General features: G+C 41.6%; 1 protein-coding gene across 2 annotated transcripts; it reads right to left on the reverse strand.

Moving 5' to 3' along the window:
* Window positions 1-7: 7 nt before the first annotated feature.
* On the reverse strand, window positions 8-7,954 carry tp53 (tumor protein p53). 2 transcript variants are annotated; one of them, XM_084450154.1, is made up of 11 exons: window positions 7,834-7,954; window positions 7,513-7,614; window positions 6,755-6,800; window positions 5,461-5,658; window positions 3,126-3,312; window positions 2,916-3,028; window positions 2,513-2,622; window positions 1,441-1,571; window positions 917-1,011; window positions 655-758; window positions 8-502 (listed from the first exon to the last, which is right to left on the reverse strand). In XM_084450154.1, the coding sequence occupies exons 2-11, from the start codon at window positions 7,593-7,595 to the stop codon at window positions 403-405; spliced, it is 1,167 nt and encodes a 388-aa protein (XP_084306280.1). In that variant the 5' UTR covers window positions 7,596-7,614; window positions 7,834-7,954; the 3' UTR covers window positions 8-402. The 2 variants fall into 2 exon arrangements, with proteins under 2 accessions (XP_084306280.1, XP_084306281.1); XM_084450155.1 differs by having other exon boundaries at window positions 7,841-7,946.
* Between the last annotated feature and the right edge of the window lie 3,870 nt (window positions 7,955-11,824).

Here is an 11,824-nt window from a genome sequence, read left to right on the forward strand (position 1 = left end):
TCTCCATCTTTTGCATAAACACAATCTTACAATGCATATTACCTGTTTTTTTGTTTTGTTAAATCAGTGGCAGTATAATGTTTAGGTAAGTTGCTTGTTTACAAATACAGTAATGCTATTAGAAAAAAGAAATGTAATACAAAAAAACGGATAGCTATTTTTATTATATCAAAACATATAGGCCTACGGTAGAAAATAAGAAAATATATGATTACGTTTTTTTAGATATATAAAAAAAACGAAAAAATGGTATCAGCAAGCAAACATCTGACTAAACAACAATACTAAAATGGCACGTAATAGCGAAGGCCTTTCAAACTGTAAAAAAGTCAACAGTCTCCTTGCATCCGTCAGATCAGTACGATTGTTTTGGGGAGTTAGAAAATATGAACAATCCTCTCGTCAGTCAGAATCACTCCTCTCTTCCTTTACCAGCAGTCTCTTTCCTTTTTTCGGTACATCCTGTGAATCTTTGTCCCGTTTGGCATTGGTTTTGTTAGGTCTGTGAGGGAGAGAATTAAAATAAAATGAAAAGAAGGAAACACGTAGTCGCACATTTTTGAGGTGTACGTGTGTGTATGTGAGAGAGAGAGAGAGAATCTGTGTATACTTCTACATTAATTAGACAGATTAGTCCTCTACAACTGAACTTACATTTTCTGTCGGTAATTTTCAGCATCAGCTGTCGGCACCAGGTCACTCAGCTCTAGGCTCTCATTAATTTTCTTCAGCATCTCAAACCTCTCCTTTCCTCGAATCTGCAGGGGTAGAGTAGGCAAATGACACTAATGACACATACAAACGACGCATCCATCATCAGCCAGGCCATGTGGCTAAGCACCTGTCTGCTATGTCCAGATATATGCAACTGGGCGTAATTTTGAACGAGTGAGATAACTCATCTTCATCTGCTTACCTGAAGGGTGTAGGCCTCTTCTTCAGTTCCAGGGCTGGACTTGGCCTTCTTACTGTGCTCAGGCCGTGGAACCGGCAGGCCAGCCTCCTTCACAGCTGTGACACATCCCGAATATTAACTCACATGTGGGTTCAAAGGTCACTCACTTTCTACCACTATGATCTACAGCAATCCAGAGGAAGTGTTAAGCCCAAACCACGCCAACCCAACGGTCTGCCAACATCCCCTGACCACTTGTTGGCCAGATTAAGACAGACAGTGATTCTGCTGGTAATGGTTTTTCTGTGGTGGCCTGCCAAAGCTAAATCACTGCTGCCACAGCAAAAGAAAAGTGATAGCAAAAAGGGGAAAAAAAGAAATCTGCCCCTCAGTAAAAAAAAGAAAAATCATATTCTGCCTCAGCGTACTTTCGAAAACTACCACCAATTCTTTCAGCTGCATATTTCTCTCAGTAGGCAGTAGATGGGTTCTGGCCGATCATCAGATTGGTGTTTTGGGCTTTTAGTTCTTACAAAGACTCTTACTGCGTTTTGTTCCAGGAGCAGGCCTGCTCTTTTCCTCCTGCTTCCGGAGGTTCTCCTCTTCAGTTTTCCTGTCGCGCCCAGGACACGCACAAACCCGCACCTCAAAGGAGCGCCGGCCCAGCAGCTGCCCACTACAGGAAGAGAAACGCAGTGTTCCTTTTGTATCGGAAACATCAGGATTCTCGAGGTCGACGTCAAAGTCATCAAATTTCACCTGAATTCGCGATTTCTGCCATTTTACTTGGGACATAAAAATCTACCCCGACTTCATCAATGTCAGCTGCAGACGTAAAGCGAGATGCTACTCCGCGCATCAACAATAAGTGAAAGCTGTAATAACACTTTTTATTAGCGCTTCTGCCTTATTTGTGTCTCATTAAATCTGTTGTTCATACAGTACTGTCCAGCGTCCATCAGTGGACAATGTTGCTATGATGTTCCTATGCGCAAAATACGTCGTCATCAACTGGTATTGCTAACAATTACTGATGGGACATTTGATGCTGGGGCATTGGAGCCTGTGTCACCAATGTGAAGCTCACTGTGCCGAAGCAATGTGGCAGAGCTTGTGTCAAACGACGATGACCACGTGACTGATGACATCTCAAGCTTGGTGCTGCATCAAACCTCATCGACGTACCAGAAAAGCTTTGAAGGTTTTAGCACGACCACTGCACCTTTGACAGCATGATTTCTGCAAACCACCAGATGTCACTGTGCTTTGTTTTCAATGCCCCGGAGCTTTGGCTCTTTTTTGGGCATAATCAGGGAGAAGCCCCAAAAGCTTTACAGGGCTTTGTCCGCCCATCCCTACTAACAATGGCTAACTTGGCTAGAGCTACAAAGATGGGGCGAAAGTGGATTTTTCACGTTTTGCTTCTGGAACGCATTCAACCGGGATAGGACATCGTCCCGGGAGCCAAATCCCGAGCTCCAATACAAAAGGAATACAGCAAAAGGAAGCTCAGATTAGTCATAATGTGGAGGGAAAAGCACCAACAGGTAGAGGGAGACATAATCCCAACAAGTTCAACACAGTCACCGTAGCAACAAGGGAAGGGTTGACACTCACTCTTGGGTTTCCAGTGTGATGATGGTGAGGATTGGTCGACGGTTCATGCCCCCCATGCAGCTGCTGTTGCACATGAAGTTGTAGAGGACAGTGGTGCACTCTGACCCCACCTGAGACGAGGCACAAGGAGACAACAGTCACGCTACAGTTTCCATCTTGGCAAAAGGCAAGTGACAAGCAGGTGTATAGTGGACCCTGTCATTGACTCATGGGACGATTCAATTTAGGGTTAGCAGAGAATATAACTACTTTATATTACATGTTCTATGCTATGTATGTTTTTATTGTATATCCTATGTATGTGTGAGTATTGTTTTATGTTCTATGGATCCCAGGAAAAGAAGCAGCTACTTTGAGGACAAATGAGGATCCAAATAAACTTAAAAAAAAAAAAAAAAAATACCTGGGGAGGCTCATAGGGAACCAGCACACTTTGCCTGTTAGTGTTGCTGTCCTGCGTGTACCTGGCCAGATGGTTCCCCTCAACTCGGATCAGGTGGCCAGCAGGGGCAAGACCTGTATGAGGCACACAGCGAGATGGAACTGTTATCTAACCATGGACTAATTCAGTACGTGGCTGAGGTAGAGGCATAGTTCAAACATAGTTGTGTACCTTCGTTGTTTTCAGGTGTCCTCTCATGGTGGGGACAGCGTCGCACCACGTCAGCCACATCCTTGGACTTCTTATAGACGGCGAGGGCGCGCAGCATGGCTCCCGGGGGAGGGGGGTGCTCCACCACCATTTGGACAGGGCAGGTTTTAGCCAGTTGGCAGAAAAGTTTGTTGAGGTCCGGGGAATACTGAAAAAGAGTTAGGAATAGGTTATTTAAGACCTCACTTAAACATTGTCAGTCTCCACATATAAAACATTCATTTTTAAGAAGAAAAGTTAATCTTGAAAAGAAAAAAGAAAAAAATCTAAACAAAACCTTAATTCTGACTAGTTTTGTATCAACCTGGCGAAGCAACAATCCATCTATCAAAAAGCTGCATGACTAGTCAGAATCAAATTAATGAGAACAGAAATAATGTAAAAAGTCACTTACAAGTTGTAATATCTTCTCTTGTCTATTTGGAACTCTTGGTCACAACCATTTCAAAAAATAAAAAGAAATCTCAAAAAATAAAAGGATATCCCCCTAGTATTCCAAATTGCTACAAGACTACAGCTAAAGTATTCTACATGGAGACTATGCTGTGGTGTCAGCAGCAGCTAAACCCCTCCCCCACACCATGTTCAGAGACAAGTCAAGACATGCCCCAACAGAGAACATTACAATATGCCTGGACACCATTATAAAGTCTATAGTTTGCAGCTTATAATACCTTAGGTGTGACAGGTGGGATTTATGGCTGAAAATGTTATGCAGTTTTGTGCACCATAAATACTTTTTGTAAAATCCCATCACAGCCCAAATGTTATAATTTTTGTCTTGTACTGTAGCCAATATTTTCTCACACCATAAGCCAGTGTATATGAAGAATACCTCTGATCAGGAATAACTGAGTGTATAACTATAATAACTATGTGTGCTCCTAACATTTAGGCTCATCTATAGGATACTGAACCCACTATCATGACAGTAATATCCCAGTAGACCACATTTCAAAGTGTATGTCAATGTAATAACATTACTTGATTAAAAACTTTCAGGTTTACAAAACCAAGACAGCGGATGATTAAAAAAAGTGTGGTAATCCAAGTAAGGGGAAGGGGTGGCGCTCCGTTAACCCCATCCTTGCTGGGAGAGATTTGTTGAAATCGCAAATGAACGACATGCCCCGTCATGTCTTTGGACAATGCTTTGAGAATCAGTGTCGGAATAAAAGGTTATAGATAGGCTAGATAGGCTTTGCAATAACAATTGCACCATTTTAATATGTGGTGCCAACTTATTCTAAAAAATGTCAGGAATCTAATCAATGTCAGGAATCTAATCATTGCTGGTTCAATCACAAATCAATAGTTTAGGATTCCCAGAGTCATGTTCTTGGGCAGAAATTCTTGCGTTTCTTCCTTGTGACTTCTGCTTCATTGCACAGAAACAGGATGACTGGACAGGACCTTTTGACAGTTTGCCAAGGCTAAGGTAATATCTATCTCTATGAGAGGACGTCTCAGCCTAGATAGATGCATTTCTGAATTTGAATGAATAATAACTTAGTCCTGCAATTTGGGCCAAACAACAAGGCTACTTGGGTGATGTTATCTGACATGTTTAGCTGCACTGGAAAAAAACAAATGGCATTCATATAACTATAATAACTATAATTAATTCACGTCATTATGAGTTGTTGTTGTAATCTAAAACTTGAATTGCATTAATTCAACATACAGGTTACAAAATATTGGTGACTACAAAATATTGGTGACAGAAACATCTTATGAGGGTCTTAAGAAAATGAGTAACAAATTGAACTTGCATTGTGCAGTTATACGTTTGCTTTAGCACTAGATTATGCTTAGTCACTTGTTGCACTGATGGGTTCTGGTGAGTAGTAGTATACTGACAGCCTACATTAAATGCAATTATTCTAAGTCACTTTGGATAAAAGTGTCTGCCAAATCACTGCAATGTAATGCAGAAAGCTGTTCACAAAAGCTGAAGTGTGATGAGTATTTTAACTCCATAGCAACACCCCTCTACCCACACGTCAAAATAAAGAGTATATTGTTCCCACTTAGGTTTGTGTCTCATAGCCATCCCTGTCCATCAAATGTGTTAATGTGCTACTCTGCCCTGTGTTGATAGGCATGCTGTCTCTATTTTGAGGTGATGCGCTCCAATGCATGTCTATAATGTCTGATTGTTTTTCATGGTTGGACTTACTATTGTTTTACCGCTATAATTTTACAGGTCATGCGGGAGCTTTCACGGTTCGCAATTCACAATCAGACAAAAGCGTGTAGTTAGCAGGATATTACTAAGTGTTGAGGTGAGACTTACGGTACACGTGACTGATTTGGCCGTGCTGGATTGCTGGAATGTCAGCTTGAAGCCCAGGGTGCCTGGATAGTCCGTGGTGGTCGGCACTGTGGAGGTGGGCGGAGAGATAACATCCAGGGTAGAGATGGACGGCTGGGGCGCAGGCTCCTCAAAGAGATGCTCATCAAACACCCTCTCGAGAGGAGCTTCCATGAACAACTGCAAAGAGAAATGTTGTTCACTGAAACTAGCCATTTACTGTCCATCTACTGCTAGTTGCTACCTTTGCTGAAAATAGGTTCCCAATCAAGTCAAATATTGTCACCTTCTTAAAATAATGGCCTAAGTCAAAAAATTTTTTTTGCCTGAGTCATCTCTTCATGATACTGGCCACCTCTTGTAAAATTGACTACATCCTCAATTGAAAAGATTACACTGTTCCTACCCAGGTAGTATAATGGCCTATGTCAACCCAACCCCTTGAGGCCATTTTGTTTTTTCTGAAAAACCTGAAAATATTACCTTTAAGAAGGTGACGATATCAAATTCCCTGACTTTCAATTACTAAAAACCTGAATTTGCATGACCTATAATAAACGGAAAAACTATTGACGAGTGGGAAGGGGATAAATGGCCACTGAAAAAACAAGCATGCAACACAGGAAATGCGCAAAATAACCGGATAAAGAACAATACTGCATTGAAAATCTTACATTTTGATAAATGGCAATTACATTTTAAACATGCTACAAACAAAGTTCCCTGATATTCCATGACTTGGCCTAAAAATGATCAAATCTCCTGACTTTCCATGTCTGGAATATACTTTTAAAATTCCATGATATTCCCCGAAATCCCATGACCTGTGGGAACCCTGATACTACTAGCTAGCCCTCCAACCAGATTTGTCAGTTTGGCCTCCCAGGTGTGGTTAGTCATGTAACACCACACCTGGAGTGTTCATTTGTGTGTCAATCACTGAAACTCTGTGATAGTCATCAACAATCAGTAATACAGTATTTGGATTTAGATGTGCATCTGTCATTGAAGACGAGTACGTGAGGAACCCCGTGCTGTGACTTTTAGGGGAGTAAAGCACAACTAAGCTGGCCAGCAACACAGCTGCTGCAGCTAGATAAGCTACAAGCACAGTGCGACGTGAACGTAGAATCGGAGGCAGATGCACATCAAGACTACAAAGCACAGTAAGCATAACATGAGCATCATTCAGAAATCCCCGGGGTTAGCTGCTACCTGGCAAGTTATCTAGCTAGCTAGCTTTCACTCCTTTCGGCTTCATGCAGTGTAAACTTACATTATCACGAGGTCCCCAATTCTCTGTCTCAGCTGGTCGATCAGCCCTGGAGGAGGGATGACAATTGTTTAGACCAGGGGTTCCTTTCTTCCCCAGAGCCCCTCTAACGTACACCTGATAGAACTTGCCCCTCCTTCCCCAAGGAGGCCGACACAGACTGGACACACACTGGACGTTCACAACGACTTGGGGGTGGGGCAGTCTCCATCAGGTGTACGTTAGGGTACAATGCAGCACTTTGGCAGTTCAGCAGTAACGTTAATGTTGACGCAATTCAGTCTCAGATTAAATTGTGTTAAATGTATATGTTATTGTAGTGTATTAGATACAAGGCGGCCCTTGGCCCTTCATCAGACAATCATTTATTTCGTTACAGTTGCTGTGTGACATGTCAATGACATGATCAAATATTTGTCAAGCTAAATATGAAATTCAGGCCTCAAATTGCCTGAGGCCTGGCGCACCCCCTGCGATCGTTAGCAGGTTGGCAACCTCTGATATAGGGGATACTTAGTCAAAGCTTTTACTCAGAAACGCTTGTGGCAGAAACTTGCATAGGATTCAAGGATCTTGTCAATACAAGATGCATGAACCATGTACAACGAAATGCTTAATTTCATTCATCTATGTTGATTTGCAATTCATCAGTCAACATCCAATTTTCAAGAACAACCCGCTATGTTCATTGAAATCTGGTCTGTTTCCTTCATACTAAAATATTGCAAGTAGTTGGCAAAAGCCCTATCCAACGAACTTACATCAAGTTCCACAGGTCCTGGAAAGACTCCTGGCTGAAGGGGAGACATTCATCCCCCGTCTGCTCAGCCATGCCTCTCGACATTAAGTAGAAGAACGCGGGGCTGAACGAAAACAATATGGGAAAATAACCAAATGGGATGCAGTCACTTAATATGGAGCAGTAGCAGTACAAGGTTTATGGTACGAGCGGGCTCATTCACGACGTTTCAGCGTCGTATTAACGCTAGCTAGCACTTCCGTGTTATTGCCTGCGCAAAGCTGTGCAATGTACATAATTTCAACAACAATAAGCATACGTGCCCACGATTTGGTGAACTTACCTCTTACTTATTTCAACGCTATGGCCGTGTGCTTCTCGAAAAAGACGAATTACTCAACTCGCTAATTAGAAAGCTAGATTATCTAGCTAGGTGGCAACTTACCAACAACCTCCATCTTTTCGCAAAGTTCCCTGCTGGCTGGGCGCACGCTTTGGGGAATCCCCCAGTTTGACCGGAAGTATGGGCGGAGTTTGGCAAACGCCAGAGTTCAACACAAGCCTAAAGAAGCCTCTACCCTCCAAACCCTCACTTTAATCATTTATGAAGCCCCTGAATTTTTATTCATTTATTTATTTTAATCACAAACGTCTGCGGCCTTCCAACCAAGTCCAGGCAGTCATTAACTCTGTAATTTGTTAGTGGTCTTGTTCTATATTAGTGGAACCAATGGAGACAAAATGCCAAATATAAGTCCATCTGAACAAAGATAATATTTAAAAGAATACATATCCCCAAAACGTCCAAACCATTGGTGTTATTGATTAAAACCCTTTATTCAGTTTCAGTGGTTTGACTCTGAACTCCCTTGACTGACACTCAAAGTAAAACACTTTAAAAACATTTTCATAATTGTATATACACGATTAGACTGACCATTCCAGATTATAACTTCAACAGAATTGTCCTTTACCCACTATTTCAGAGGTGTAATCTTCAAATTCATTTTTTTTGTGAGGGGTTAGTCAAAGATATTGTGACAATATTTCCACATAATTTCCTAGAATATCTGAATTTAAATTTTAATCAAGTGCACATTTTACCAGTGGCATCAATTGGACACTTCTCTGTATATCCCTCCCTGTTGCTGCAGCACATGGGCCCATGCTGTAAAATGGCTCTTAGTTGCATGGACACATGCTGGCCATTTTGTCATTCAAGTCTACAAATACAATAGGATATCATGTCGAAGCGTGAGGAAAATTTGATACAATAACTAGATATTTGATTTACTACCACAGTATAGTAGAGGCTATCCGGAGGTATACAGAGTATACCCACTTTTTTATCCATGGCACACCGTATGCCCACTTCTTTATCCATGGCACTCGTATATCCACTTCTTTAACCACCACTAATGTTAATACTAACATTTATGCATTTTAGCCATTTGAGTATATCCACTTCTATAGTCACCACTATACCCCTGGTAATAGGCCTTCTCACAGAAGAAAGCAAGGAAGCAGGAGATTTTTTTTTTTACGGAAAAAATGTGTCACCCACCTGTCATTGATGATGCCTAAAGAATTACAGAGATCTTCATAAATTGAACCGATATTCAGGGAGGGAGGAGGAGGAGGCAATAGAGAAGCTGAACACGGATCCATTACAAGAGAGTTTGTGCTAAAGGAATAATCACCCCTGATAACTAGCTGACTGAAGGCGGAAATAGTGTGTTAGTATGACGATATTCAAATTTGGTAAATACGTCGGGAAAAGAGCATCAGTGGTATCCAATTGTAATGCAAGCACAATTCGGAGGTACGGATACCTGCCATTTCAGATCGAAGGCACACCCAAAAAAAGTCCCCAACATCTGTGAGGATGACAGCCCCAGAATAAATAACAGGAATGCCAAACATAAGTGGTGTATAGCCTACTTACTTTTAAAGCTTAGGAAGAAGAATCTGTGGGGAAAAGTACCACAAAATATTTACGAAAACCCACCCGATGCAGCTGTACGAATTAAGTCCACCACCCCACAGAGAGAGTAGTCATCCCGGTCCTTTACACTTCCAAGAGAGACAACTCACTGATTCATTCAAACAACATACTGGTTTCTATTTCATATCCACATGAGAATGTTTGAGTCAAATCCAGGGACAGTGGTCAAATTCTGAAAGTATATTCGTATTACCATGTAGACTGATATTTTTAGATAGTTTATGAAGGATCTGAGTCACGGAAGAGCAGGCCATTTTTTTTCTCTGCTACAGCCGTTCCTCTCACCATAAAAAAAAAAAAATGCAGAGTCAACTTCCGTCCTGCTTCTCTCCCACGGACTGGCAAATTTTCAAGATTTCGTCAGACTACATTCTTGAACATGTCTCTTCTTTACTAGTTGCCAATATATAAAAATGAATTATTGTGTGCGTGAACGATTCTATTTTAGAATTCCCTTTAAGCTCTTTCATTTTCACCCACCATCCAGTTCCCTCCCACTTAATGTCACATGCTCCCTTTCACATCACCATTGCCATTCAGCTGCGTAACGGACTGTCAGTGATGAAGCGGTGGAGTTAGTGAGGATAGACCTTTTAATTCCAGCTATTAAACATGGTAAGTAGTTGAGCACAGTATTAATTGACAACATCCAAATGGCACATGTGAAATTAAGAAATTACTAGGAAATGCATAGGCTACAGTACTGTGCAAATGTCTTGTGCCACCGAAGGAAATTATGTTCAAAGCCATTTATCTGGGCAATACGTGTTTGTAAAAACACTATATAATTTAAAATAAATATTATTAAACGATACAATAAAAGGTAGCAACAATTTCTTGTGTTTTCAAAAAAGTTATTGATGTCATGTGAGATGGCTAGGAGAACACAGGTTTGGTTCCTAGACCTTGCCTTGAATAGGGTTGGGTACTGGCAAAGACCTCACGATATGAACGTATCACGATACATGGGGCACGACTGTATTGTGATACAATTCATATTGCGATATATTGCTATACTCTACATAATTTACTAAAATGTAAAAAAAAAAGCTGAACTCCATCCCCCGCTCCCTGGAGGTGATCCTGAGGTCGGAGGAAATTTAAGGACATTTTAAATCAATTTAAAACATGAATAGTATCGATTATTGAATTCTATCCCTCATTTTGTAAACAGTCAACCCAGAAAGACTGCGCACCCTATTCACCTTCTCCACGTTTTATTATGTTACAATACAATACAGTTAATTTTTTTGTCTCAAAATTCAACACAAAATAGCCCATAATGTCAAAGTGAAAACAGGTTTTTAGACATTTGTGCCAATATATTTAAAAAAGAAAAAAAAAAAAGAAAATGCAAAATATATGTACACAAGTGATATGACACCCAAAAGTGAGCTGAGGTGCATTTTGTTTCCACTGATACTGCTTGAGATGTTTCTACAACTTAATTGGAGTCCACCTGTGGTAAATTCAATTGATTGGACATGATTGGGGATTGCCAACACCTGTCTATATAAGGTCCCACTGTTGACAGTGTATCAGAGCAAACTCCAAGCCATGGTGTCAAAGGAATTTTCTGCAGACCTCAGAAACAGGATTGTGTCAAGGCATAGATCTGGAGAAGGGTATGGAAAAAATTCTGCAGCTTTACAGGTCCCAAAGAGAACAGTGGCCACCATAAGTTTGGAACCACCACAGGTCTTCCTGCAACTGGCCGCCTGGCCAAACCGAGCGATCGGGGAAGACAGGCCTCGGCCAGGGAGGTGAGCAGGAACCCAAGGGTCACTCTGACAAGAGCTCTAGCGTATCCTTGTGGAGATGGGAGAACCTTTTAGAAGATCAACCATCCAGGCAGCATCAATCAAGCCTTCATGGTAGAGTGGCCAGATGGAAGCCACTCCTTAGTAAAAGGCACATCACAGCCCGCTTGGAGTTTGCCAAAAGGCACCTAGAGGACTCTCAAACCGGGAGAACTCTCTGGACCTCAGACTGGGGTGAAGGTTCACCTTCCATAAAGACAATGACCCTAGGCACACAGCCAAGATAACAAAGGAGTATCTTCAGGAAGTCTGTGAATGTCTGAGTGGCCCAGCCAGAGCCCAGACTTGAACCCGATTGAACATCTCTGGAAACCTGAAAATGGTTGTGCACCGACACCCCCCATCTAACTTGATGGAGCTTGAGAGGATCTGCCGCGAAGAATGGGAGAAATTGCCCAAAAATAGTTGTGCCAATGTCAACCTTGTAGCGTCATACCCAAGAAGACTTGTGGCTGTAATTGCTGCCAACGGTGCTTCAAAAAAAGTACTGTGTAAAGGGTGTGAATACA

This window comes from Borostomias antarcticus (genome assembly GCF_949987555.1).
Source record: "Borostomias antarcticus genome assembly, chromosome: 15".
NCBI lineage: Eukaryota > Metazoa > Chordata > Actinopteri > Stomiiformes > Stomiidae > Borostomias > Borostomias antarcticus.

Coding starts and splice junctions, on each gene's coding strand:
- tp53 (XM_084450154.1), bottom strand. CDS start 7,595: ATGTCGAGAGGCATGGCTGAGCAGACGGGGGATGAATGTCTCCCCTTC. Junction 3,313..5,460: donor CCAAATCAGTCACGTGTACC/GTAAGTCTCACC, acceptor ACTCTTTTTCAG/TATTCCCCGGACCTCAACAA. Junction 1,572..2,512: donor ATCACACTGGAAACCCAAGA/GTGAGTGTCAAC, acceptor CTCTTCCTGTAG/TGGGCAGCTGCTGGGCCGGC.